Source organism: Aspergillus alliaceus (assembly GCF_009176365.1).
Source record: "Aspergillus alliaceus strain CBS 536.65 unplaced genomic scaffold BDW43scaffold_69, whole genome shotgun sequence".
Classification (NCBI taxonomy): Eukaryota; Fungi; Ascomycota; class Eurotiomycetes; order Eurotiales; family Aspergillaceae; genus Aspergillus; species Aspergillus alliaceus.
The window spans coordinates 103,728-130,161 of record NW_022474752.1 but is presented as its reverse complement, the minus strand read 5'-3'; the positions used below and the strand labels follow the sequence as shown (position 1 = coordinate 130,161).

General features: G+C 49.2%; 12 protein-coding genes across 12 annotated transcripts; 8 read left to right on the top strand and 4 right to left on the bottom strand.

Moving 5' to 3' along the window:
• Positions 1–160: 160 nt before the first annotated feature.
• Positions 161–1,900, bottom strand: BDW43DRAFT_292085 (elongator complex protein 4). Its single transcript, XM_032043685.1, has 3 exons — positions 1,467–1,900; positions 435–1,388; positions 161–381 (listed from the first exon to the last, which is right to left on the bottom strand). The coding sequence occupies exons 1-2, from the start codon at positions 1,618–1,620 to the stop codon at positions 670–672; spliced, it is 873 nt and encodes a 290-aa protein (XP_031895031.1). The 5' UTR covers positions 1,621–1,900; the 3' UTR covers positions 161–381; positions 435–669.
• Positions 1,901–2,098: 198 nt separating this feature from the next.
• On the top strand, positions 2,099–2,848 carry BDW43DRAFT_221559 (DNA-directed RNA polymerase core subunit RPB8). Its single transcript, XM_032039406.1, has 2 exons — positions 2,099–2,539; positions 2,631–2,848. Exons 1-2 carry the CDS (start codon positions 2,211–2,213, stop codon positions 2,734–2,736), a joined length of 435 nt encoding a protein of 144 aa, XP_031895030.1. The 5' UTR covers positions 2,099–2,210; the 3' UTR covers positions 2,737–2,848.
• A 112-nt stretch (positions 2,849–2,960) lies between these two features.
• On the bottom strand, positions 2,961–5,741 carry BDW43DRAFT_304112 (thiamine pyrophosphokinase-related protein; the record flags this gene model as incomplete). Its single annotated transcript, XM_032045548.1, has 3 exons — positions 2,961–3,888; positions 4,344–4,348; positions 5,694–5,741. The coding sequence occupies 3 exons, from the start codon at positions 5,739–5,741 to the stop codon at positions 2,961–2,963; spliced, it is 981 nt and encodes a 326-aa protein (XP_031895029.1).
• A 1,734-nt stretch (positions 5,742–7,475) lies between these two features.
• BDW43DRAFT_316168 (putative MFS multidrug transporter) lies at positions 7,476–9,355 on the top strand (the record flags this gene model as incomplete). The annotated part of the gene is made up of 2 exons (XM_032048223.1): positions 7,476–9,180; positions 9,237–9,355. The coding sequence occupies 2 exons, from the start codon at positions 7,476–7,478 to the stop codon at positions 9,353–9,355; spliced, it is 1,824 nt and encodes a 607-aa protein (XP_031895028.1).
• A 214-nt stretch (positions 9,356–9,569) lies between these two features.
• On the bottom strand, positions 9,570–10,998 carry BDW43DRAFT_323079 (alpha-hydroxy acid oxidase; the record flags this gene model as incomplete). Its single annotated transcript, XM_032049684.1, has 8 exons — positions 9,570–9,645; positions 9,698–9,774; positions 9,845–10,122; positions 10,156–10,230; positions 10,299–10,451; positions 10,507–10,741; positions 10,824–10,926; positions 10,985–10,998. The coding sequence occupies 8 exons, from the start codon at positions 10,996–10,998 to the stop codon at positions 9,570–9,572; spliced, it is 1,011 nt and encodes a 336-aa protein (XP_031895027.1).
• Positions 10,999–11,700: 702 nt separating this feature from the next.
• Positions 11,701–13,026, top strand: BDW43DRAFT_316166 (uncharacterized protein; the record flags this gene model as incomplete). The annotated part of the gene is made up of 5 exons (XM_032048222.1): positions 11,701–11,717; positions 11,790–11,992; positions 12,042–12,119; positions 12,181–12,644; positions 12,715–13,026. The coding sequence occupies 5 exons, from the start codon at positions 11,701–11,703 to the stop codon at positions 13,024–13,026; spliced, it is 1,074 nt and encodes a 357-aa protein (XP_031895026.1).
• A 360-nt stretch (positions 13,027–13,386) lies between these two features.
• BDW43DRAFT_292075 (uncharacterized protein) lies at positions 13,387–15,070 on the top strand. Its single transcript, XM_032043684.1, is given in 5 exon segments — positions 13,387–13,553; positions 13,655–13,773; positions 13,848–14,362; positions 14,413–14,753; positions 14,764–15,070. 1 exon segment carries the CDS (start codon positions 14,085–14,087, stop codon positions 14,319–14,321), a length of 237 nt encoding a protein of 78 aa, XP_031895025.1. The 5' UTR covers positions 13,387–13,553; positions 13,655–13,773; positions 13,848–14,084; the 3' UTR covers positions 14,322–14,362; positions 14,413–14,753; positions 14,764–15,070.
• Positions 15,071–15,454: 384 nt separating this feature from the next.
• Positions 15,455–16,057, top strand: BDW43DRAFT_316165 (uncharacterized protein; the record flags this gene model as incomplete). The annotated part of the gene is made up of 1 exon (XM_032048221.1): positions 15,455–16,057. One exon carries the CDS (start codon positions 15,455–15,457, stop codon positions 16,055–16,057), a length of 603 nt encoding a protein of 200 aa, XP_031895024.1.
• A 1,697-nt stretch (positions 16,058–17,754) lies between these two features.
• Positions 17,755–19,609, top strand: BDW43DRAFT_316164 (transcription factor domain-containing protein; the record flags this gene model as incomplete). The annotated part of the gene is made up of 3 exons (XM_032048220.1): positions 17,755–18,688; positions 18,739–19,264; positions 19,363–19,609. 3 exons carry the CDS (start codon positions 17,755–17,757, stop codon positions 19,607–19,609), a joined length of 1,707 nt encoding a protein of 568 aa, XP_031895023.1.
• A 306-nt stretch (positions 19,610–19,915) lies between these two features.
• Positions 19,916–20,861, bottom strand: BDW43DRAFT_323076 (dihydrodipicolinate synthase family protein; the record flags this gene model as incomplete). Its single annotated transcript, XM_032049683.1, has 1 exon — positions 19,916–20,861. Exon 1 carries the CDS (start codon positions 20,816–20,818, stop codon positions 19,916–19,918), a length of 903 nt encoding a protein of 300 aa, XP_031895022.1. The 5' UTR covers positions 20,819–20,861.
• Positions 20,862–21,599: 738 nt separating this feature from the next.
• BDW43DRAFT_304105 (aldehyde dehydrogenase ALDH) lies at positions 21,600–23,232 on the top strand (the record flags this gene model as incomplete). Its single annotated transcript, XM_032045547.1, has 3 exons — positions 21,600–21,733; positions 21,795–21,994; positions 22,049–23,232. 3 exons carry the CDS (start codon positions 21,600–21,602, stop codon positions 23,230–23,232), a joined length of 1,518 nt encoding a protein of 505 aa, XP_031895021.1.
• A 222-nt stretch (positions 23,233–23,454) lies between these two features.
• Positions 23,455–26,315, top strand: BDW43DRAFT_292067 (Zn(II)2Cys6 transcription factor). The gene is made up of 4 exons (XM_032043683.1): positions 23,455–24,711; positions 24,761–25,476; positions 25,528–25,692; positions 25,747–26,315. The coding sequence occupies exons 1-4, from the start codon at positions 23,869–23,871 to the stop codon at positions 26,135–26,137; spliced, it is 2,115 nt and encodes a 704-aa protein (XP_031895020.1). The 5' UTR covers positions 23,455–23,868; the 3' UTR covers positions 26,138–26,315.
• The last annotated feature ends 119 nt before the right edge of the window (positions 26,316–26,434 follow it).

Here is a 26,434-nt window from a genome sequence, read left to right as displayed (position 1 = left end):
TCTTCTGGTTAGTGCTAGATCCTGGAGTGCCCGCTGCCTGAGGTATGACTTATTGCGATGGAGCAAAACAGAGGTCGTCAAGGCATTGCGCTGTTGACAACAGTCTGGTCTAATTGATCTTACAGTGTATGTTCTTCAGAAGAGACAAGTTAACTTATCTTCCAATACAAAACTTCCTTAACCAGCCATCGTTGTCACGTGTCATATATGGGTGCGCTAAGCCTAGAGCGGCATTGCTGATCAACCCAAACAAGAAACCATTGCTTCTATTCAATGCTTTTCTATCCTAAGCTAGCATACTAGTGCGTACCATCACCAGCTGTGGCCGTGATGAACTTTCTTGTGCTCCTTTTCTTGGTGTTCTTTGCACCTCTCTTTCTACTTTTAGGTAAGCGACTGGACCTCCTGCCGCCCACTGTTCTTTTCGCTGACACCTCGAAGCGTGGCTTGCTCTGTCGTCTTGTCTAGGGAGTCGCCTTCGCTCTCGGATCACACGGGATTCGCTCAGAGAGGGTATGGATGCCTACGGAAGGGACTATCTCCGAGGAATGGCTAGCTCCGGTCCTGCCATGTCCGAACAAATCGAGTTGGAGAATATGCTAAGGGAATCGGACAACGAGGAATAACTTGGATACTGTTTTCTCCCTCATTCGACACGGCAAAATCGTCTTAGAATTCTAGATCCGCCTTTTTTGGCATTCCGCCTGGAGCCGCACTTTCTTGGGCTTCCGTGTCTCCTTCCGCCGGCGGTAGGCTGAAGGGCTTAATCTCGAATTTTCTTCTGCTAAGCGTAAACGCCCAGTCTTGGCCTATGTTCTGGTCGCTACCTCCGCCTCGTTCGTGTAGCACGGGCAACCGATGGGTCTTGAGTACGCCCTGCGGTGGCTCTTCACCAGCTGTCACAGCACCGGAGGTTGCAAGGGCGTCTGCAGAATGGGGGAAAGGACAAAGCTCGATGACGCCATCGTTTAGAAGCTCGACCCATCGCACAAGCCCTGAGGAGCGGGGGAATAGAGATAGAGGCAGTGTGATCATAGCCGTGATGCGAGCCGAGGGTGCGCTCATCAAAGCTTTGAGAGAGTGAAGAAACGGCAGAATGACATCGGGCTGACTAGCCTCCGGTGGGTATAGCGTGGGGTTGAGCAAAGAAGGAATGATAATGCGGTGGACTGTACTCGGAGGACTTTGGGCGATGCCGGCTTGAAGGCGCTTATATATTGCAACGAAGAGGGGCTCGTTGGAGCGGGCGAGAGAGATATACGTAATGTTGGCGATGGAAGGGTGGGTGAGGCGTTTGGTGAGATCGAAAGCATGACAAAATGCTGGCTGCTGAGCCTGGCCTCCGTTCGCTGCGGGCGAACTTTGATCTCCTGGGGTTGCAGCGGGCACTGCATCGGTTAGTCTCATGACGTTCCCAGTAGCTTCTGTAGGTAGCAAGCACAATGACAGCATGATTCATGCCTTACCTCTTGACCCTGCGACTCCAGCCCCAAATTCTCCCAGACGCTCATATCTCCAGGCAATCTTCATGCGTTCTCCCTTTCGCCTGTCTGGTTTCTCATCTGCAACGTCCGCGGAGCCTATCAGAGCTGGGAGGCTTCTTCCCCATTGCTCGGGCATCCCGACAACGTGAACTTTCTGGTCCTGTACGACCCCTTCCGCCGCATAGTACCGTAGCAATGCGCCCGCAAAATCTGTAGTTCCATTTTCTTCAATCAAAAGGGTCTTTCCGATGGGAAGTCCGCCATGTCCAGCTAAAAGATTATCCAGCGACCGGCTACCTGTGGAAGTAGTCGGGCGCCCATCGTCGGGAGAGGGACGGATTCCGGGATTCGATTCTGGGACAACTGTGGATTGCTGCGGTTGCGCGGAGGGGTTGAGGGGAGAGGCGCGATCGGCGCCTGTGGACAGACCAATATTTCTTTTGCGAAAGGACATTCTGTGAGTAGTTGACTTGTCTGAGCTTTGTTGCTCTTGAATACCTTTTTTTTTTTGAGGAATTGCTGCGGGGCAGCTTCCCGGCGGAGTAAAAGCGGCAGTGCGCTAAAGGTCAAGCAAAAAAGCTGCGGCGATTCCTTTTGCAGTTTTCCGCCCGTCAACCTCTTCCAACTGTGTCGTTGCAACCCCGTCGCAATCCTCCATTCTCTCTCCACTCGGGTTCGCCTTGATAGCTCTGAGCGAACTGATTATCTTACCGTATAGCCGCAGCAATGTCAGACCCGTTACTTTTCGAAGACACTTTCACCATCACTGGGGTCAACCAGCAGAAATATGATCGCGTTTCTCGCCTGACCTGCACGTCTACTGATCACACCACTACTTTCACTCTTGATGTCAACACTGAGCTGTATCCTTGTACGACTGGAGAGTCGGTGTCCATGGCTCTCGCCTCGACGCTTTCCCTGGACGGCAAGGAGGATACTGGTTCGAAGGGCTGGAGAGAGGTTGGCATGGGCGAACAGACCTTGGCGAATGACTACGACTATGTTTGCCATGGAAAGGTTTACCGTTTCGAAGAGGGATCTACCCAAGGTAACATGTAAGTAAATCCTTATTGTACCGGGGTCTCTCTAGTCGCTTGGGCAGCAACTATTCGTGACGGGGTATTGGCTCACAATAAACACTTCTAGGGCGGTCTTCATCTCCTTTGGCGGACTCTTGCTTTATCTCGAGGGACCTTACAAGAAGCTGGCGCCTCTGAGGATCGACTACGTGTACCTACTTCTGAAGAAATGAAGGAAACGAAGAAAGATATCATCCCATCAACTCTTGGTATCCAAAAAATTATGGGTGTCTGTGTCCGGGATCGGCTGTCGCGGACTGACAGAAAAGTTTGCATTACTTGGGATGTTTGGTTGCAGCGTCGGCGTTTGATTGGTGATTGGGTATATCAATAGAATATCGAAAAATTCTCAACATATGTGTTCTCATATACCAATGAATTCAAGGTCGGTAATCGCTCAGTTTGCGAAATGCGACGCCGTTGGGAATTCAAACCGGCGGTGCATCCTCGTGAGGATTTCAAAATAGTCGGGTTCGTTCTCGGGGGTCAAGATGCCGTGCCTGATAAAGAAATCAATGAGGACGATGGCACAGTTGGGTTTAAACTCCCCATTCGCCAGTGCCCTCTTTGTTTCTTCAACGGTATACAGCTTGAATTCCTCCACTTCGTTGTCACTGGGTTTGGGAACAATATCCCGACTAAGCTTCATGTCGTAAATATATTCCACCTCCGGCTGTAGTAGATCGGTTTCACCTCCGGCCCGGGAGTCCCGGACATAGAAATACGAAATGCAGCCTACTGATTTCGTAGTAGCCTTGACAATGTCTTCGGGCAGTGACGCCTCTTCACTCGCTTCGCGAACAAAACATTCGAAGGGTCGTTCGGTGGTGCTCATTCCACCGGCCACAGAATTATCGAGCATTCCGGGGTATGTCTGCTTGGTTTTCGACCGTCGTGGCACCCAAAGGTGCAGACCTTGCTCGTCTTCTACATAACAGGTGCCATGCACACCATAAGATACAACGCCGAACAATGGGGTGGCACACCGTTCCATGCCGAGCAGGAATTTACCCCCCGGTGCATAGACGGCGTACAATTCATTCCGCCATCCCTTCAGAACCTCAAAGGTTCCTCGCTTTGCCTCAGCTTCAAGGGTCGCTGCAATTACCGCGCTGCGTTGCTCTGGGGTTGCATCGGCCGCAGTAGTCAGCGTGACGGTTTGCCTCGTGGAGTCAACCGCCCAGTGTTCGGTGGGCCAGTTGAACTTGGCCACTACCGAGTTGAGTATGTATCCTAATACTGCATCGCATCCGTTGACCTTGAAGGCGTGGTGTTTCTTCAGGTGGGCGGCATAAAGTGCGGGGTTATCGTCGTAATATGGAAATCTGTTCGGGAATGTTAAGTTTATAATGATGAAGGGAGAGGGGGTAGCTACTTGTCGAGTTCGCCGACCAGGTCCAGGTTCGATTTGCCCATTGTACTCCAACACGTAGCAGCTTGAACCAAAACCCCAGCTATGAAATGCAATGCAATGCAATGCGTCAAGAGGATTGAATGATTGTCTATGTCCAATAACCGATTCCGGTTAGGATGGCATTGATCCCTCGTGACAGATAAATTACCCTTATCGATAAGGGCAGGAGTTATTTCGTCACCTGCAAGCTTAGTTTTTCTTTGCGATTCTATCATTTAATCTGGAACCCGCAAGGAAATTCTCTCTAGCTCCAGCAGTTCCTAGTCTCTAGAATAACTCACCACATCACCTTGTCCAGCTGGACAATGCATATCCCTCCCCGATAGCCTCTATAATCGGAACTATATACATACATACGAACCATACCCCGCCTCAAAATACCATCAAGATACCCCACTTGCATTTGTTTATAGCATTGTTCAACAACAACAACAACAACAACAAGTCGCCGCCATGTTCTCCGTCATAATCCCAGGCAGCCCATGCCTCACAGATATCGTCGCTGTCGATCCGCAGCCCAATGGCCAATCCACCAAATTCGCCTTCACAATCCCACTTACCCCGGACCTCTCCGACCTCGTTGTCTTTCTTCTTCCCGGAACGGTCCTTCCCCCAGACACCGCCGCAGCAATCTACATCCAATTCCCCTCCGACCCCAACGGCTTCCGCTTCATCGGCGCCCTCGCCAACGAAAAACCCTCCGCCATCCTCCCCACCTCCCCACCCCCCAACCTCGCCCCGGGCATGACAGCCACCCTGGGCATCTCAATCGAGTCCATCCAAACTGTCGCCCCGCAACTCGAGGCCCTGGAAGCGGAAAGGGCCCCTGCGGGCCAGCTGGTGCGACAGACGCGACAGATCACGACCAAGGTCCTTGCGCAGCGGATCATTGGGAATGCGTTTAATTTCTTAGCGAGCTTTGCGTCATCGGATCAGGATGCGGTGCCGTTGAAGGCGTTCCGAGATTGGTGGACAAAGTTTGAGAGGAAAGTGGATATAGATCCGACGTTTTTGGAGAGGGAGGATCCGAGCGCGAGTGGATGATGGATTTGTATTCTCGTCAACGGGTGTGGAGTTTGGGCGTTGGTTGATGGTTGCTAGATACCTGATCGTGGTGTGGTTGTTAGTATACAAAAAGGGTAGGAAGGATAGATATCTCTATTAACTGCTGCTGTAATATCGGGAGGTTATTTGGAATTACTCGTCAGATCGCACATTTATGTATATATACCTGTCTTCTCAATGTGTAGATCTATACAGCTCTATAATGGTATCGATGCTCCAGCCCAGCTATCCGATCGATCCTATGGTATCTACTCAACCTCCCCAAGTAGGAACTTCAGGAACACCGCCGCGATGTCGAGGCCGTCATGCGGAAGCTTCGCCCTTGCCAGCGCGTCCTCGCTGAACGCCTTCGAGAACATGCCAAGCTTAGACCTCTTATTGACAATCTCCGTTACGATGAACTCGGAGAATTCCGGATGCCCTTGGACCGTCATGAATTTGTTCGGCAGGTACATGCCCTGCACGGCGCAGCGGGGGGATGAGCCCAGCGGAACCACGTTTGCGGGGTAGCTGAAGACAATGTCTTGGTGCATTTGTTGGATGCGCTGGTTGTGCCATTGTTGTTAATATGGACATTGACTATAGAGGAGAGGGTATGGGCATGGGTATTGAAGGTGGCGAACGCGCATATATTGAAAGCGAAGTGCTTACCAATTTATCCTTCCCGAATAATTTCTTCCCCGGCTCGGTCAGATCCATGTCGCAGACGGCAATCTCCCATCCGGCATCGCTGCGGCCAACTTTGACGCCCAATGCGCGGCCGATGATCTGGTGTCCGAAGCAGATGCCGAGAAGTTTGACGCGTTTATCTTCGATTGCTTTCTTGGTATACTCGACGAGCTTGAGGATCCAGGGGTGGTTTTCGAAGGAGTCATGTTCTACAGGGCGTTGAATTAATAAGATAAAAAAAAATAGAGATTGTGGAAGGTGATCCAAGGAGAACTCACTCGATCCCGTTAGGAGGAGGGCATCGACATCCTCTAGTTTGGGGTATTCTTGCGCATGTACTACATCCCATCGGGTGAGATCCAGGCCAGTCTCGGGATCTATTGATCCCCCCAAGGCCTTGGCGCTTTCGCGGAGGAGTAGGGAGAATACGCCATGGTAGCCTCTATACTTTGTGTCCACGTTCTCTACTGGGGTGTCGCATTCGAGGATGGCGATCCGGAGCGGGGGGCGCATTGTGGCGGCGGGGTCAACGTGAAGGTGCAAATTGATGTAGAGGTCGCTGGGCCGGGTGTGATCTCACGGTGTACGTCGTACTAGTAGTAGAATCAAGGTATTGGGAAAGTGAAAAGCCAAGGGGGTTGTGAATGCGATGAGATCGATCAAAAGATTTGGAATAGAAAGAGTACTACAGAGTCATTTTCCTTATCAGATCACTACTGTGAGGCTCCACCGCCTTTTCCTTCGAGGCCTCCAGTATTTCTGATTGGTTTCTGGTAATTGGTTTCTGGTACTGTTGCTTTTTCCGGAACTTCGGAATCTTGATCTTTGGGAATTGTCAGTGCGTTTTTCGGAGTACTACTCTAAATCTCCGATGAACATGTAGTCCGATGTCTCTTCCGGAAAGTATTATTCAATATAAGCACGAGACTCGGTTCCAAAGCTAAGTCGAAGAGTTTTCCTCTCAATTAATGTCTCGTTAATTACAGCACTACAGTACCCGAGAGAACCTTTGTTTGAATTATGTTGTTCCCTGTCTTTTCCTTGTTTGGAACTCCCCCTACGTGAAGGCAGAAGTTCGGAATAGTAAGCCTAGTGCAATGGCACGATGGGGTTCCCATGCGGAATCAACCACTGGGAAGGCAAGAATATAGTTCATGAACGCTTGGGGCGGATGACACAATTCCGGGGGCATCTTGGTCATCAGGCCTGCAGTTGGATGGAAGAGGTAGTCAATGTAAGGTGAGGAACACGAAGTGGGTCAAATGTACTTATCAGTGCCAAAGTGAGGGGGGCTATTATTACTACTCTGTACGTACATGAGGCATTTTCACTAGCCTGTGATGTTTTCTTTTTTTTTCCCTACTTTTCTGTTGTATGACAAGAAAATGATTAGCTGGAGACTAAAAATTACTCATAGTTACTTCGAGTCAAGATTTAATAAGTACAAATCCAATGAAGGGGGAGAAGGTATCCCGTCTTGAGTGGAGCACCCAACCATGTCAGGGTTGGCTCGAGTCACTGGACCTTCTCCAACTCGCTGCATTAGCGTCGTTCCCAGCGTACAGCCTCGACTATAAAATTTCGAGACGCAAAGCCAAGTTGAAATGCGGGTTTTCCTTCTATTTAAACCTGACTGTAGCATCCTGCAAGCAATCTCGTTCCAGGGAAGTATTTGTATTCTGTTCGTTCATGGTTTTAGAGAGTCCTTTTTCAATAAGCACAGTCTAGAAAAAATCTTTTCTTGCTTTTCATCTTTCTTGAGGCATGCATGAAAATCCGCCACCATCACGTATTCGCGTCGATGAGTCAACACCTCTTCTCAATCATGAACAATCCCATCTCCCTTACTCCAGCGAACACAGCACTGGTGATTCATCCACCCTAAACACCTCAGACGATGATGAACCCATCTTCTCTCTTTCCAGAGTAACTTCCATAAACCAGGGACTTGAAATTGAACCAAACCTCGAAACGATTTCGGCGGCGCCCGCAGCCACTAAGAGAGCGGCTATAGATCCCGAGGGCAAGTCCCCCAGTGAATCCACCGGATATGCCGCCAGATTTATTAATGTCTCTCCGACGAGGTTTTGGCTGATCTTCGGTGGTGTGCAATTGGGATATATCATTGGATTCTTTGACGCGACCTTGATGGCATCAAGTCATCCGGTCATCACATCCCATTTCCACGCCTCAAACTCCGCATCATGGCTTTCAACGGCCTTCCTGTTGACCTCCACTGCTTTCCTTCCTCTATTCGGGCGCGTATCCGACACCTTTGGCAGGAAGCCAGTATATCTCTTCGCCATCGCCGTCTTCTTCTTTACCACAGCGTGGTGTGGAATGGCGCAGAGTATCGGGAGCTTCATTGCAGCTCGAGCCTGTTGCGGGCTGGGGGCCGGGGGTGTTTTCTCCATGGGCATGATTCTATCGAGCGATTTAGTTCGCATCGAGTATCGTGGCGTCTACCAGTCCTACATCAATATGGTCTTGGGGGTGGGAGGCTGCCTGGGCCTTGCCTTTGGCGGGTTTCTGTGTGATCACGTAGGATGGCGAGGTGCGTTCTTCGTGCAGCTGCCCTTCATTTTCATTTATTTCCTCGTGGCAGCCTGGACCACGCCCGCCGACCTCGGCCTGAAGAGGGCGAAGGCCGAGCGGATGACTTTCTTCCAGCTCGTGAAAAGCATTGACTTGGTGGGCTCTTTTATCCTGGTTCTCGGCGTGACCTCCTTGATCATGGGTCTTAACTTGGGCGGTAATGTGTTCAGCTGGTCTCACCCCTTGGTTGTTTCATCCTTGGTTTCATCGCTCATCCTAGCTGTGATCTTCGTGCGATATGAACGAAACGTAGAGCGCGCTGTGATGCCGATCTCGCTTCTGACGAAGCAGCCTTGTGCAAACCTTATCTTTGGCAACTTTTTTGGAGCCATTGCCATCAACACGATCATCTTCAATGCTCCCCTGTACTTTCAGGCCGTCAAACTAGCGAGCCCAACCGACTCGGGTCTCCGACTCATATCTTCTACCCTTGCTGTGACAGCTTCGAGCGTCTCGGCTGGTTTTATCATCACATGGACCAAACGGTTGAAGCCAACGGTAATCGTTGGTGATGTTTGTCTCATGCTGGGCGGCCTCGCTACAGCCACCCTTGGTATGGGTACCCCCGATGCAGTTGCCATGATATGCGTTGCGCTCTCAAGTCTTGGACAGGGATTCTCCTTTCCGTCGTTGATGGTCTCGGTTCTCGCCACCAGTGACCCGGACGAACAGGCCGTGGCCACGACCACCTTGGGGCTGTGGAGAAACCTGGGCTCGGTGATGGGTGTAGCGACAAGCAGTTGGATCTTCCAGAACACCCTGGTATACAAGCTGGAAGAGATGGTCACAGAACCCGATAAGGAAAGTATCATCCTCCTTGTCCGCAAATCAGTCCAGGCTATCACCAAACTGGATCCAGTGCACCAAGGACAGGGTAAGTGCCTATCGTTCTTAAACACTCCCTCACAATTTAAGCTAATGCCGGTCCAGTGGTGGGCGCATACGCGTCAGCTCTCCGTCTGACCTTCTTCTCTGCAGCAATCTGGGGAGCGCTCATGCTCCTCATGCATTTCCGCGTCCAGCTGCCCCGACTTGGCAGCAAGGCTTGAATAGTACTACTGCAAGTCGGTCCTGTAAGTTCTACTCTAGAATGTCTTCAAGTAAACCTTTTCTTTTTTTCGTATTGCATGGGTGGGGATCCAAAAATTGGCCTGGAATGGGATTAATTAAACAATAGAAAGTTGATTGAATAAATAATGCTAAATGCAAGATTGTCAAACCGTATAATGCATATGATGAACCAGCGATCCTACCCCAGCTCAACTATAGCTTCGATAATACTCCATCAGACTTGAGGATGGACAGATGACTCTTCCTAATCTCCTTAATAGATCGACACCTAGTGAGAATTAGCACACTACTTCACTTTGAGATGCGTAACAAAAGCCTACCCCGCCAACGCCATCGTAATCCGGAACTCCTGCAGCAGAATCTTAATAGCCAATTCAACACCCTCTTGCCCATTCCACTATCAACCCCAGCCAAGTTAGCCCTTAACATCTTTATACTTGACGGAATCCCCAAAGAAAGTAACCTACCGCAAGCCCCCAAATCGGAATCCGTCCCACAAAACAACACGATGCTCCCAGCGCCACAGCCTTGAAGATGTCCGATCCCCGTCGAATCCCCCCATCAATTGCCAGCGAAATCCGTCCCGCCGCGACCGGCGCGCATTCCCTCAACGCGTCCAATGTCGCGGGGACGCCGTCGAGCTGGCGGCCGCCGTGGTTGGAGATCACGACTCCGTCGACACCGTATTGAATCGCGAGTTCGACGTCTTCGGGCGTGTACACTGTGTGGGATGTGAGTTGTAGAGCTGATTTTCTGTTCTACAATGAGATGGACGTACCTCCTTTCAGCCAGATCGGGAGCTTGGTGTTTTTTCGGAGCCAGGGGATCGTGGTTTCCCAGTCGAGGCTTGGATCTACTGTTGAGTTAGCAAGGGAACAGGTATGTGTAAACAAGAATTGTAAAGTCGACTAGGGAACCTACCATAATCTGTTCGACTAGAGGTATCTTTCCCGTGGCTGAGGATGTTGGGCCATGACATGTCCTCCGGGAGGGTGTAGTTGTTGCGGTACTCGTTTAGCCGCTTGCCAAGTAATGGGACGTCGACAGAGAGGAAGAGGGCCTTGTATCCCGCCTCTTAGGATCATTGTTAGAATTCGTGAGGTGAAGTTAGGGCTCATTCATGACAAACTTTCAGCACGTTCCAGGAGTTGAAGAGTGATCGAGCGATCCTTCAACATACACACCTGCATCACGTAGGGGTTTCCTGAGCCTTGTGCCGCGACGTCTTCGAGTGAGTAGTTTGAATAGGAGGATAGGCCAAAGCATATGTTGTATTTTGCGGCTGCGCGGGATGCGGCAACTTCTCCGTCTGGGTGGGCGAGCTTTTGCGATGCGGCGGGGCTGAAGCCGAGGGGGAAGGAGATCTGCTTTTGGAGTGTCTGTTAGTATTACTATAGCAGGGTGGTGGTGTATGGTTGGTTTGGGTTGACATGAGAGAAGGCGTACTTTGGTGCCCAAGATCTCTGTAGATGTGTCGATCTTGTTGACGTTGATTAGGATCCGGGGCCGGATTTTGTAGCGATCGAAGGCTGCTTCGTTCTCGCGGAGACTGTTTGCTCCCAGGGTTAGTATATGTTTCGAGGCAAAGGCGTAGTTGGTGGACGTGCGTGATAAGGTCCATGGCCCCTTCATTGTAGTAATCTTTGTAGATCTCTGTCAGCTCGAGAGTTGATCATCTGAAACAGTTAGATATCAAGCATACCTCTGACCATCTGGGGAAGCTTCTCGCTTCCCTGAGCTTTCAGGTCTGCGATACAGAAAACATCCTTGTGCAATGTTTCTCCGCGGTGTGCCATCTCTGGGATTATTTCTTCGAAGTTAATCTTTCCAACGGCGCGGTAGAATTGGGTATATTAAGCCTAGTTTCACAGTTGGTAGGAGCTTTCGAGTCGAAATATATAATTGCTAGAGCTATAAAATTGCACCATTACGGTCAGACAAAAGCACTCAGTCTCGAGCTACTCCGACGAGAATAGTAAGAGTGGACAAATTGGCATTGCCTCAATCCTGTAACGACCAAAATCCGATTGACAGCAAGGCCTAGAAACCTGCCAGGGAGGAAGCAATTGTCTCCCTTGGGAGGAGTGGCGTATCAGATACGAGAAGATGTCGATTCCCTTTCCGCGGAATGACTTGTCTGTTTGGATCACAACCAACCCTACTTGATGAGGTGATGAGGGGGTGGAGGGGATGGAGAGGCATACACTGCTTCCCCTCCAGGTCTTTCTATTCCTGCTTCATCGCGCATTAATTTGAGACAGTTACCCCTTGTTTACTTTTGTTCTAATGCTACCTAGTATCTCGTTTGGTTGAGTGCAGCATAATGACTCGCATTTTCCTGTAAACTACCAGCCGCCTATGACTGCTATGTCAGCGATACCAGGGAAATCCACTGACCTCCGTTGAACCTAGAACTGGCGCATCGGGCTACCTGGGCGGTGATATTCTCGCGGCTCTGCATGCAAAGCACCCTGAATATGAAATCGCAGTCCTCGTTCGCGATGCCGACAAGGGTGCAAAGATTTCCCAGGCTTACCCGAAAGTGCGCGTCGTACAGGGAGAACTAGACTCAGTGGCGGTTGAAGAAGAAGCACAAAAGGCAGATGTGGTAGTCAGTAAGTTTGATTTTCGCCACTTTGGCTTCAGACTGTTAATCACCTGCAGACGCCGCCAGCGCACAGAATTACAAGGGAGCGGAAATGGTATACCGAGGCTTGACTGGTTCCGAGCGTACAAAGCCTGGTAGGTAGTTGAAACAATATCCAAGCCCCGTAATCTGATTATACCTTTCTTTCTTCATTAGGTTACTGGATTCAAGTATCCGGCGCTACTCTCCTCTCTGCCCCCGAAATAGAAAAGGGCATTTTCGGCGAGCCAACCGACAAGGTCTACAATGACATTGACGACGAACAGGAGATCAAAGCTCTTATTTATAAATACTCGGCTAAGCGCGTTATTGATTACTTTATCCTCAACTTGCCTCAAGCTCCACAATCACCCAAGACGGCCGTAATCTATCCTCCCGTCATCCACGGCTGTGGCAGAGGACCTATTAAACAGCGTAGCGTGCAGATCCCAGAGCTCTCGCGCATTACTCTACAGAACAAGACTGGCTACCGGGTTGGTCGGGGTCTGAGTACCTGGAGCAATGTCCATGTTTCCGATGTCATCCAGATTTTCATGATATTGCTTGAGAAGGCTGTTGCTGGGAAGGAGGGACTCTTTTGGAACGAGGATGGGATTTATTTTGTGGAGAATGGGGCTATTGTAAGTCTAATACGTATGCCGGTTTTTTTTTTTTTTTTTTTTTTTGAGGAGTCTCTAATTGAAACGCTAGAACTTTGGAGATATTGGCCGTCTAGTCGCTGAGGAGGCTGCCAAGCTGGGGCTTCTGAGCTCAGCATCTGTGAAGGAGATTAGTTATTCTGAGGCGGATGCTTTGTCTGGCCATGGTGGTGTGCTTTGGGGGACTAATGCACGGGAGGGAGCTCAGCGGGCTCTAAGATGTTGGGTTGGACTCCTACAGGGAAGTCGTTGCAAGATGAAATCGCTGAAACGGTTCGTGCGGAGGCGGTTAGTCTGGGGCTTTTGTCAGCGTAAGTTGTCTACTCAGAACGACCTCCTTGCACGATCCAGTTACTATACATAGATTATTTGCAATGATTATGAACGAATATCGAGAACTGTTCTACGGGAAAAACTTGAAAATTAAATATTGTGTGGAAGGTTCTTTGTGATAGTATGTCTACTTATAAAGATGCCTCATGTAGGTACGCAGGGTGTCATCTTTATATAGCGCTGGTTTGGAGGCTTTCAGCGCATATATATATAGGATTTTTTTTGGGCATAATGACCCATGCAGAGGATTGCTAATACATATCTATAGGCTTTGACTGTTAATAGCCGTCATGTTTGGGGCCCGGAGACTATAATATGAAGATATTATGATTTTGGGGCCTAAGTCCGTATCACTGAGCGGTCCCATGTGACGACATATTATTGGGACCAATCTCAATATGGTCCAAAACGACAAGCAAATATATAAAATTTTAACGGTATTTGAATCCATTAACCGGGTACTTCCTTATGGAGGGCTCAAGAACTTCGAGTACACCAGGTGTCTTCAGATGAGCCTAATCTGCGGACCTTCAAACAATCTGTTTTTTGCGAGAAAAGGTGAAGCCCCTGCTATAAAACTATGCCTAGTAGCAAGCTGGATACATATCTCTATGCACGGAGGCTACAACAGCAACATTTATCGTTAATCGTGATGGCAGATATCACAGCATATAGGACATCGCTAGGTGAACCACCGGCGGTAGGTTCTACGACTTGCTAGTCTAGATTCCTTACTAATTCTTGATACTCTACGTGTTACCGTCGCCATATGAGGAAAGTAAGTATTAGAGTAAAAACACTCGTGCCACCCGAATATCTGGCCTCATGTATTATATTGACATCGCGCTGCAGGAACTGCGGGGAAGGCAATCCCCCCTACTACTCCGACGGTAACAGTAGCTAGCGGTGAGGTTATTGGAATCACAACAGGGATTTCTTCTGCCCCTACTGCTTTGGTAAACAAATTCCTTGGTGATCCTTTCGCAAACCATCCAGAACGGTTCTAGTTAGCAGAAAACCCCTTACCATGGATATCGGGAATCAACCGCGACAGCATTTAAGCCGTCTTGTACCTAGCAGTTTACTTATATGCTCGTTTATCGCATCTGTACTATCTTTCGCTTAATTTGCCTTGAAGTTGAATATCTGAGGGAGCTTGAGGACATACCCCCACTCCCAGAGAGTGAAAATTGCCTCTACCTTGACATCTTCACTCCTGCGAGTCACTTACCTCTTGGTGGCAGGCCGGTTTGTCATGGATCCATGAAGCTTTTCAGTTTGGTTCCGCCTGCTTGGGCATTACGATGGCTCATATCTAGCAGCTAGTGGGAATGTTGTGATTGTCTCCATTAACTACCGGATGAACGGTACGTTAGCTTCTTCGTCCTACAGAGTATGTCTTACAGCGTGATTATAGTTCTTAGCTTCCCAAAATCCCCTGATAGTCCGCTCGCACAACGCAAATTTTTGGGCTTTATGATCAACGCAAGGCTCTCAAGTGAACCAGCCAGAATATCCACGCCTTTTGTGGTGTCCTTCTCGGCTCACGGTATTCGGCCAATTTGTTGGGGCTTATTCTGTGAAACAACTGATAGCAAAGCCTCCTGAGCCGCTACCGTTCCACGCTGCGATCATGCAGAGTCAAGCACCAGAATTTGAAGAAAGAAGCAGCATTGACTCTTGGGACATTCTAGTCAGCGAACTTAACTGCAATGCGTCACTATAGGCAATGCAATGACCCAGCTAGACTGCATACGACTGCATACGACTGCATACGACTCGCTGATGCAGAACACATCAAACATATCATTAATCGCCAAGCCCTAATCTTCTCACCTACTATCGACAATAAAACCAATGCCAACTACGTTGAAGAGATCCTCAAATCACCAACAGCTACGCACGTACAAATTCTCATCGGCGGCAATGCTATCCCCAACTGTTGCCAATTCCTCCATCCTTCTCCACCAATCTTTCGGGAACAATTCCGTTGCCCAGAAAAGGGCCCGCGCAGCGTATATTTTGGTCGATAGTAGTATAGTTCCTCATTTTCTCAGCACCGTGGTCTGGTCTTGATAAAAGGAGAATTAAGAGCCAATAACAGGTACACTTAAGGTTATTACCCCAGGACATATAATCAAAGCGCAGGTAGGGTTGTCAGAGATTGCCGTACTGATACTCGGTTGAGCCATTCCAGGAAAGGTATCTCCGGATACGGTTTTGATCTCCATCAGATAGACTAGAGATCTGGCTTCCTCCACTTTCAATATGGTACTTCCAAGAAGCCTGGGGTAGTGGGTTCGGGGCTATCAGTCTGATTATCTTCTTATACTGGGTACCCACCTAGGACACAAAGTCTCCTCGATTCTCTCAATGATACTCTCGTTAGTCGCTCTTCACTCTATATACGCTGTATATATTATACATCATTTTAGTAGGGCACAATTAATGAGGAAAGGATGAAATATGAGGACCTCGAGAACCAACCAGACCTCGCGAAGGTAACATCAAATAACGAAGGACAGGCAATCCCAATGGCTGCTGAGGACATGACAACGGAGAGAGGGCTCAAGTCCCGCCATGCTCAGATGCTTGCCCTTGGGGCAACATTGGTACAGGCCTCTGTCGGTTCTGGACAAAGTTTCTACATGGGAGGCCCAGTGTGCCTGGTGGTCACTTACTGCCTCATAACTGGCCTAGTATTCGGTATAGTCACTGCAGCGACTGAGATGTCTTCATACCTACCTATACCTGGCTCTTCTATGTCATACTTCGCCAGTCGCTTCTTTTCGAGTAGCCTTTGTTTTGCATTGGGCTGTCTATTGTTATATCTTTGCTACCTCAGTACCAGCAGACATAAAGGCCGCAATGCTAGTCGCCCAGTACTGGGACTCTTCAGCCGTGTGGATTACTATTTTACTGTGCTTATTGTTGGACTGAACTGCTTCCCGGTCCGGTTCTATGGCGAAGTGGAATTCTGGTTCGCGTCGCTCAAGGTCATTGGTATTGTTGGGCTTCTTATTATGGCCGTGGTGCTTGTTTTTGGGGGAGGTACAAACTGACAGCTACTCGGCTTTCACTATTGGAAACATCCGGATCCAATCAACGAGTATGTGGTTACCGGCCATCCCGGCCACCTTAGCGCCTTTGTTGCTCTCCTTGCTTTTCCGTGTATGCATTCTCCTTTGCTCCCGGGCTTCTCATTGTCACCGGCGGAGAGATTGACCCCCCTCGACGCAATCTACTAACCGCAAGGAAGAGATACTTCTGTAGACTTTTACACTTCTATACTTCTATACCCTAGAAGTTTTTGCCATCAGCTTGATCCTTCCGAGTAATGACCCTAAGCTACTCAGAGGCGGATCTGGAGCCTGCAGCCCGAAACGCTGGTATAACTGGGCTGTACTTCGTTATAAACACAGTCATACTTCTCTCAACTTTGTCCGCTGGCAACTCGTACCTCTACATGTCGACGCGTGCCTTTTACTCGATGGCTTTGCTTGGCAGTGTTCCTCGTTTTCTTATGAGAAGCACGAAATCCGGCGTCCCGTACAATGCCACCGCGTGCAGTACAGTAATCTACCTACTTGCCTATCTTAACGTCTCCTCGGCCAGAGCGACCGTGTTTAGCCGGTTTGTCAACCTTATCAATACTAGTGCTTATCAGAGCTAGATCTGTATCTGCATCGTCTATCTACGATTCAGAAAGGCCATCAATGCACAGGGTTTAACTGATCCCCCCCATTGATTCCGGTTCTAACCTTATATGTCTTACCTCTGTGGCGTCACTTTCAGTATCATACTTCTTGTAAGAACTTCATCGGTGGCCATTGGAATACGTCCAACTTCTTGACCTGCTATATCGGCATTCCTATCTTTATGGTTTTGTATTTGGGTCACCGTTTTATTGCCGCTCGATCTGAACCACGGGTGTGTCCGGCATCTAATGTCGATCTCACATCGAGTCTGGCGGAGGTTGTGGAAAGGGAGACTCCTACTCTGAACAAGGACATTTTGAAGGAAATGGTACCAGTTATTGAAGTTGCTTTTTGAGAGAGTTGATATTCCTTTTATATTCGCCATAAGTTTTGGCCAATTGAATTCACTGCATTTACTATCACTTGGATATCTTGGAATCGTTGTCCATATACTACTAGTAATAGTGGTGGGAGTAGACCTGATGGCCTATCATTGGCCGGCCGATCAAGGAGAATTAGGGCAACTCTACAACTACTGGTGCGGGAAAACGCAAAAGAGATTCCGAACAGTTATCAAGCATAGTCGTTTTCGTGGAACTGAGTACAATCCCCGCTCACGAGGAAACTATATTGATTCTTTCTGATTATGTTCCTTCTTGCTATTCTTTTACTTTGATATATCCCGGAGTAAATAGAATTCCTACAATGCCACCCTCAAGGAAGAGTAAATCTCGACGGACCCATACGCTTGGGGGTTGCCAGACATGCCGGCGTCGCCTTGTGAAATGCGACCAGATGCAACCAACTTGTTTGACTTGTCAAGCGTTTGGAGTTTCCTGTGAAGGTAATTCCGGAGATCCGATGGATGCCCGGAAAGAACTGCTCACAACAGCAGTGCCAGTCAACTTCCGAGAGTCGAGACGCAGGTAGATCGGCTAACGGAGGTCAAGGCACAAGGCGCCATCTATACACAGGTGAGATCGTATACCTTGCATAAAGCTTTGGATTAAGTCAATTCATGGATCTGACTGGCCCTTGACTCAGAAAATTCGAGGGCTTCAATGAGCACGGCCTTGGCCGCCGATCTTGCCTCGGGTACTGTTGATGTCTTGCTCACTGAAGTCGATAACAAATCTAAAAAAGTAGAGGGTGGAGACGTTGCGGTTGGTCCATTCGGAGTTTTGAAGTTCAATACTAGTACCAGCGTGAAGAAAGACCACCCGAATGTTCAGTCGGAGAGAACAAGTCCCGTCCCTGCCCCAAATGAGGTTCCTTATGATGAAGTACAGGAGCTTGACCCATTGCTATCATCGGCAACTGACCCATTCCTCGGTGCTGACGAGTTTCTTCACTGGGCGGATTTTTTTGGCCTTGGGTTTGATCTGATCCCCGGGATATCATCAGATGGTTTTGATCATGGCGAGCTTACCCATGATCTATACTCCTCGGTCTCTAGGAGTGGGCTAGATGAAATATCTAATCAGAGAAATGAGCAAGACTATATAGCATTGGACAGAGATGAGGTCCAGCGGGGGCTACGCACTAATTCATACCAACAGCCTGCCCTTGAGCTGGTCTCTCCCACGAGCGACATATTAACGGATGCGCCTTTCCTCCTGAAACACTTCCAAGACAATGTAGTTGGGCAAATGATGACATTGCCTGTTGGACAAAAGTCTCCATGGAGGATACTACATATTCCAACAGCTGTACTAATCCTCGAGGATCTTATGTACCTTGGAAGGCACAACCTCAATCACGCTAGGCTATCCAACTTTTACTCTCTCCTGGCGTGTTCCGCATATCAGTTGGGCGTAAATGCCACTATCGAATCGCCGCAATCCGGAGAGCACTGGAAGCAAATCGCCCACCATTCGTACTACACGGCGAAGGACCATATACAGCAATCACTGAAGGTAGAGGTCAGTGGGCCGAAGAAAGCCAAGTATAAGGACCAACTAATGGCTATCTCTGCGATGGCAGCCTTTGCAGTTAGTATTTCCTTTCAACACCCTCACTATACCCCCTTGTTGACTGTACTTCAGATTTTTCTGGTCATGAGAAGAATTCTCGGTGCTACATGATAGATGCCGAGCGCCTTATGCGCCTCCGTGGCTTACCAAAACGTGAAATCTCTCGAAAAGCACGAGTGCTGCATCACATCTATACTTGGATTCGCATCGTAGGAGAGAGCACCTATGTCCTGCATGACTACAGCCCATCTGCCTCTTTCATCGAGACTCCCAACCTTTCCTTCCAGACCCGCGAGGAGATATTGGAGCAGGATAATAGTCGAAGAAGCGGACTGGATGCTCGACTAGATGATTTCCTACTCCTACAGCCCCGTCAGGTGGACAGCGATCTGGACATCGATGCGCCCAAAGAGCGCGAAGTAGCCCTCCATGACATCCATTTAGAAGACTCACGCCGATGGGCAGATACGCTCTATAGCGAGATCTACGGTATCCCTGAGACATGGCCTAGTTTAGTATCGCAAACAACCAGGTTAGCCAATCTCATGGACACTCTAGTGGCCTCTGGAGGAACGAAGAAGTATATGAATTCAGAGGCGTAGGAGGTATTACAACGGCGAGCCACCCGTCTTGAGAATATGATATGCTCCTTTCATTCAGATAGAATCCGGGGAAGCAGTGCTGACTCTAGTGAAGGGCCCGCTCGGCCGCATGCACACATGCTTCGGGCATTAAACACAACCCTCGTAATCTTCTTTTACCGCGCATTCGAAGCGTCCACCCGTCCACCCTTCAGTCGCATGTAGATGAGGTTATCGCGGCTTTAAAAGACTTTGATATAGCTCTATCACAGCACAAAGTTCCCGGTCCAGGTACGGCGTGGCCGGCGTTCATGGCGGGATGTGAGGCTATGACACCACCAAAACGCGATGCTCTTCTATAATGGTCGAAAAGGGAGGCGTGCAGTGCGGCTTTGCATCCTTTGGGGTGGCGAAGGATGTGATGATTGCTGCATGGAAAGAACAGGATGGGTACTTCCGGTTCAATCGTTCGGGGGGTCCGTTACCTACGTGGATGGATGTCCTCAGACAGAAAAAGCTTTGGCCGATGCTTTCTTAAAAAAGATTGTGGTTTTACTATTCCTAAACTGTCATATACACCCATTGATGGAGATTTGATGAGCAAACGCCGAAATGAAACATGTCACATGATTAAGGAATCTGATATATTCAACCCAACAACCAGCTTCTCAAATCGTCTGGACGCCAGTCTTCTGCATCAGCAATGCCAGCTCTGTTTTGTGCGCCTCTGACAATAGGGCAAAGGGTTTCCGCAGCCCACCAGTGGGTTGACCAGTCAACTCAACACCGGTCTTCACAGCAGCAGCATAATTGTGAGACTCGAGGAACTTGCAGATAGGCCAAGCCTTCGCCCAAAGCTCCCTCCCACGCTTCAAATCACCCTGTACGGAAACAGCCTCCCAGAGTTGCACAGCCAAATCCGGAATAATATTGGCTGCACCCCAGATAGCACCCGGAGACCCAGCCGCCAAACCGTAAAATGTAAGAGTATCCCATCCGTTAAACGCAATTATCTTGTCCGACAAGCCGAAGACCAACTCCGTGTATGCTGGCGCATTGCCCGACGTATCCTTAAGGTACTTAACGCCCACTTCGGACAAATCAGCAATCTGCTGAGGAGTCAAGGCAAGGCCGCTAGCGGCGGGGATATTGTAATAAACGATCGGCAGCTTGGATGCTTCGTGAATCTCTTTCAGCATCTCCGTGAGCTGTTCATAGCTGACTGGGTCGTAGAAGGGTGGGACGACCATTACTGCCGCGGCGCCGACCTGACTGGCATGTACGGCGAGCTCAATCGCCTCCTGGGTTGAGGTGGCGCCTGTTCCGGCGATGACGGGCACTCGGCCCGCAGCATATTTGACACAGAGGTCTGTTAATTGCTTGCGCTCCGCGAGCGAGAGGACAGTGAATTCACCGGTGCTGCCGCCGGGGACTAGGCCGTGTACGCCTGCTTGGAGGAGTCGGTCAATGTGTGTCTTGAGGCGGACTTCGTCAATCTTGCTGCCATCGTCGGTGAAGGGTGTGATAAGGGCCACCATTACGCCTGTGAGCTCTGGTGTGGAGGAGCCCATTCTCTATCGGTTGTTTACGGTGGTTGTTCAAAGGGTATCTTGCAATATAATGGTATAAATGTTTTGATGCGATTGTATTCTTTCCACTTGCTGGCCTGCATGGTGTATTATATATATGTGTGTGCCGGAATCGCTTTCCTTGAAGATTGAACTTGTTGGATATGATCCTGGTAATGGGAAATAATATCCTCATTCCGACGTTGGATCTATGGGTATGGGGAAGTGGAGATGGTAAGTGCTATCCATATCCATGGCATCTACCTGTGCTCCAAGAATGACATGCGTCATTACTAACGACACATGCGACCAATTACTGGTTTAGCTGTGCTTAAAAATAATCTTAGCGGGATGTTTTATTCTTTTAGCATCTTCGAGTGAACTCTCCTCTGGCCATTTTTTGATTAGTATATGATCCGGAACGACTTGCCTCATTGGGGCTACGAGTGCTCAACCCTAAGATCGAGACTCCCGATAAGGCTCGAAGACGCTAAATCCGCCCCTCCTCTTCACTTGACTTGCATAAGGAATGTGCACCCGAGAGAAACCCCGCGGAGGAGCAAATAATTGGCCTATTCACTTTATATTGGTTGATGTCTGAAAGCTGTGACGAGGGGGGTAGCTATACTTAGCTTTCTTTTTCGTCTAGATAGCGCTCATAATAGACATCTCTCTCTTTATATATAGTTGAACGGCCTTTCTCATCTTTGACTTGATACCCTGTTTTCTTGACATTTACGTCCTTTCTTAGAAACCAGTCACCATCATAGCATACTCCTTCGCCATGCCCGACCTCGATCTCTTTCTTGACATCACAGCGCCAAACGGCCGCCAGTATAAACAGCCCACAGGTTTGTTCATCAATAATGAGTTTGTGAAATCTACGTCCGGTCAGACGATTGCATCGGTGGATCCAGCGTGAGTCCATCGTCGGGAACCCCCTCGTCGATCTTCGCTGGACAGGACTAATTAATGACAGAACAACCCGTGAAATCGCCTCTGTCTATGCAGCTGGTGCTGAAGACGTCGATAAAGCAGTAAACGCCGCTAAGGCTGCTCTCAAAGATCCGTCGTGGAAACTCCTTCCCGCCACAGACCGGGGAATGTTAATCGGTCGGTTGGCCGATCTAATAGAGCAGAATAAGGAGATTTTCGCCACTATCGATGCATGGGATAATGGTGAGCTGGGTCTTGGTCCTGATTTACCAGGATATGTACTGACTCGTATTCTAGGGAAACCTTACCACGTTGCGCTGAGCGAGGATCTGGTGGAAGCCATCACAACTTTCCGGTACTACAGTGGCTGGGCCGATAAGACGTTCGGCCAAACTATCGGCACCAACCCCCAGAAATTTGCCTATACAATTAGACAGCCCATCGGTGTTGTGTGTCAGATTATTCCATGGAATTATCCTCTTTCTATGGCAGCTTGGAAGCTGGGGCCTGCACTGGCTTGTGGCAATACTGTTGTGATCAAGGCTGCTGAGCAGACACCCCTCAGCATTCTGGTTCTTGGAACATTGATTAAGCAGGCTGGGTTCCCTAAGGGTGTTGTGAATATTATCAATGGGTATGGGCGAGAGGCTGGGGCTGCGTTGGTCCAGCATCCCTTGGTTGACAAAGTTGCGTTTACGGGCTCCACTGCTACCGCGAAGGAGATCATGAAAATGGCTGCTAGCAGCTTAAAGAATATTACTCTCGAGACGGGAGGAAAGTCGCCACTGATTGTGTTCAATGATACTGATTTGGAACAGGCTGTGAAGTGGTCCCATTTCGGTATCATGTCCAACCAGGGCCAGATCTGCACCGCGACATCGCGGATCCTTGTTCAGAAGGGCATCTATGATACCTTTGTTGAACAGTTCAAGGGTGTTATCCAATCCACGTCCAAGATCGGAGATCAGTGGGACGAAAGCACCTTCCAAGGGCCCCAGGTCACTCGCGCCCAATATGATAGGGTGCTCTCCTACATCCAACTGGGCATTTTGGAGGGCGCCACTGTGGCTTCAGGAGGAGGACCCCACCCACCGAGCAGCAATGGAGATGCGGGTTATTATGTGAGCCCAACAGTTTTCACGAACGTCAAGGACTCAATGCGCATCTATCGGGAGGAGATCTTCGGTCCCGTGGTTGTGATCGTGCCCTTTGAGACGGAGGAGGAAGCCATCGCGCGTGCGAATGATACCACTTACGGCCTTGGTGCGGCTGTCTTCACAAAGGATCTTGAGCGCGCTCACCGGGTTGCGGCTGAAATTGAATCTGGAATGGTCTGGATCAATAGCAGCCAGGACTGTGACCCTCGGGTTCCCTTCGGAGGTGTGAAGCAGAGTGGAATCGGGCGAGAATTGGGAGAAGCCGGACTTGAAGCTTATAGTCAGGTGAAAGCGATACATATCAATATGGGAAACCGACTATAAAATGCATGTTATAGCTGTAGAAAGATCTGACAATCAATCCACATAGGTGGCCTTAAGAAAAAGGCCGCAATTGATAACGGCCGGTATGAATGAGCGCTAGACCGCTTTCCGCCTAGCCCGAATCCTGATTATCTCCCCGCAAATCTTCGGAGTCGTCGTTCAGCTCAACTTCCTTCCGTCAACCCTTTTACTCGGTGGATTTGCCGAATGTGAATTTGGGATTGGAAAGAGTATGTACTGAGTCTCTTCCTTTCTGTACTGTATTTTGTTAACTGGGGACAATTCTTACCTCATTACGGCGCTCATTGAATGGACTAGCACTGACAAGACCCTCCGTCTCCTAGGTGCTGATCAATATCCGTCGCTTTTCCATGGCCCGATCAAAAGACGAGCATACAGTCGCTTGCTTTTCCCTTTTCGCCTTTAGCAACGATTGTCCTTACCGACTGTCGTTATCATCGATAACGCCGGCCTTAACCGCGGCCTGTATCTCCACCCGGCCGGAAATCTTACGGATAGCCACAATGCGCTGCGGACACGGTCTTTGCGGCTGATCCCGAGGCTTTACATCACAATACTTGGGCACTTGACAGAAGTGGCTCAAGGGAAGATTGAGGTGTTGTATCACACGTTGACATGGCTCCAGCTTCTACTGTCGGCGGCAATGTCTTGCCATCATCGGATCCGGACACCTCCGTAGAGGTAACAGCGACAGATCAAACCGCCGATACACCTGGCTTGGAAGTAGATGCTGCAACCCCAGACAAACTAGCCACCTCTGACAATGTTCGAGATAGCCCATTTGGTGACGGAGGGGCCTTGACCCCAAATAGCACTACAATGAGCGCTTCACGCACACCAGGTAGTGATACCAACCGACGAAAGGACGCCGCACGGAAGCCTAGGCGTGTTCGGACCGGCTGTCTCACTTGCCGAGAGCGCCATCTGAAATGTGACGAGGCTTTGCACCAGTGCCAAAATTGCCGGAAATCAGGCAGATTATGCAGACGGGGAGTTCGCCTCAACTTCATCGATATACAAACGGTAGCCCCTCCTCATTATATTCATCCTTCTCCGGGATCCCGTGTGACGTTCCGTGATGAGTCTAGACACATAGCTTCTGAATACGTTGGAGGGTTTGAGAGATATCCTCCGCCAGTAGCGGACATTCCATTGAAGGTAGACGATCTTACAAGTCCCCCTTTACCGTCGGGGTATAATTCACATCCCGCTCCCCAATTTGTATCAGGCCCAGGGGCTCAGCCGGCGAGTATGAGTTCTACATTTGGTAGCCATCCTCAACCCACTTATCACCCTCTCCAAGATCAAAGCTCTTCATATGCCCCTTTCAATTCAGCAAAAGGGGATGTGGATTCTAATAGTTATCCATCTCTTCATGATCCAAACGACGTTTTCCTCATGCAAGTCTTTGTAGAAGAGGTCGGTCAATGGATGGACTCGATGAACGATGTAAAACACGTGAGTCTTCCTGTTTTCAGTAAAGGTTAATCGTCTCTGACTTTTTCAGTTCACGCATGTCTTGCCATTCCATGCGCTTAGAGAACCTATGCTTCTAAAGGCATTCATAGCATGCGGTGCCCGTCATGTACATCTCACAAACCCTTCTTATGGGGAAGAAAAAGCCTCGTATTTTCATGATGCAGCTTCCAGAGACCTCCTAAGTGCGCTACACGACCCAGACCGCGACTCAGCCTTATGTGCAACTACTGCTGTCGTCCTTAATGTTTATGAATTGATGTGTTCGAAGTCGTTTCCGTCAATCCATGGTATGAATCACATCGCCGGTGCACGAGCCCTCATCAAGGAGTGTCACTGGAATGCGAGGACCCCAGGCCTTGGTGGGGCTTGTTTCTGGCTTAACGTTAGTATGGAACTGCTAAGCTGTATGCATTTCAATTGGGCCTTAGCTTGGGATCCGGACACGTGGGGGGTTAACATGGACTTCGAGCAAGCTCAACCTAGTGTTGCTGGCAATGAGGAACTGTGGACCCACCGGATGGTCTATATCTGCGGCAAAGTTGCAAACCTTCGGTCGTCTATGTCCCAACACCAACCTCTAGATCGTTCGACAAACGATATGGAGATCAACCAGCGATGTCAGGAATGGACGATGTACAATGAGTGGTGCGATAAATGGGCGAAAGCCGTACCTCGCTCTATGATACCTCTTGCTTATCTCCCAGCGTGGCAGACCAATCCGAAATCATCCTTTCCAAACATATGGTAGGTCACCATTGGTCCTAGCAATCAGTCGTCCTGGTTAACCGTCGATAGGCTAATCAAACGGGCTTCAATTATTGCTCGGCTATTCTACCACACTACACGGATTCTTCTCACAAAGACACATCCATTAGAATCCGAGTTTAGCCCGGAGATGCAAAGCGTGCAACAAAGTCACGCTCATGACGTATGTGGGATTGTCGCGAATGTAAAGGACAGGTAAGTAGAGCTTATTATGCATCTATTGTTGCTGGTCCTAATGGTCGCACATAGAGGGTTTGCTAGTCTGTCTATTCGCTTTCTAGCCATCGCGGCAGAGTGTCTGGCGACGAGGGTGGCTCAAGAGGAGGTCTTTCGGATAATTGATAACATCGCCAAAGACACGGGCTGGAAATCAGACCAAGTTAAAGAAGGGCTTCAGCAAGCATGGGGCTGGCACCCAGCCCAGCAGCACCACCCAGTTTCTACAGATTCGAACGCGTTGTCTTTGCTCAATGATCACCATACATTCGACCTCGATCCTACTTCGACCCTTCTTAAGATGCCTCCCGGGGTTGTCAACCCCATCATGGCATTTGCGGATTTCTCTCTGGATAATCATCCGTACCAAGATCATTACGTTGCGCCGCATCAAATCAGTGAGTACCAATGTGGGAGCTTATAGATTTTTAAAAATGTACCGATACGATGGCGTTTGGTGGGATTTGTTGATTATTTGTGCGATACCCTTGGCAGGCGTTATCTTTCTACGATACCTTTCGCGATATTGTTTCTTTTCTCTTGCGCCATTGGACTTAAGGTGTCTACAACGGGATGTGTAATAGCGATATACAATATATAGATAAATTTCGGTTTTCGCAGTATAATATGAAATGAAAATGGTTGGCGGTCGTCACTCTCTACCCAAATTCTATAGCATTAGTCTCCACTGTCGCGGCATCTTAGGCCTTGTTTGTATACC

Coding starts and splice junctions, on each gene's coding strand:
- BDW43DRAFT_292067 (XM_032043683.1), top strand. CDS start 23,869: ATGGCTCCAGCTTCTACTGTCGGCGGCAATGTCTTGCCATCATCGGAT. Junction 24,712..24,760: donor CGATGAACGATGTAAAACAC/GTGAGTCTTCCT, acceptor TGACTTTTTCAG/TTCACGCATGTCTTGCCATT. Junction 25,477..25,527: donor TCATCCTTTCCAAACATATG/GTAGGTCACCAT, acceptor AACCGTCGATAG/GCTAATCAAACGGGCTTCAA.
- BDW43DRAFT_292075 (XM_032043684.1), top strand. CDS start 14,085: ATGCTCGTTTATCGCATCTGTACTATCTTTCGCTTAATTTGCCTTGAA.
- BDW43DRAFT_292085 (XM_032043685.1), bottom strand. CDS start 1,620: ATGCCCGAGCAATGGGGAAGAAGCCTCCCAGCTCTGATAGGCTCCGCG. Junction 1,389..1,466: donor TGGAGTCGCAGGGTCAAGAG/GTAAGGCATGAA, acceptor TAACCGATGCAG/TGCCCGCTGCAACCCCAGGA.
- BDW43DRAFT_221559 (XM_032039406.1), top strand. CDS start 2,211: ATGTCAGACCCGTTACTTTTCGAAGACACTTTCACCATCACTGGGGTC. Junction 2,540..2,630: donor GGATCTACCCAAGGTAACAT/GTAAGTAAATCC, acceptor AAACACTTCTAG/GGCGGTCTTCATCTCCTTTG.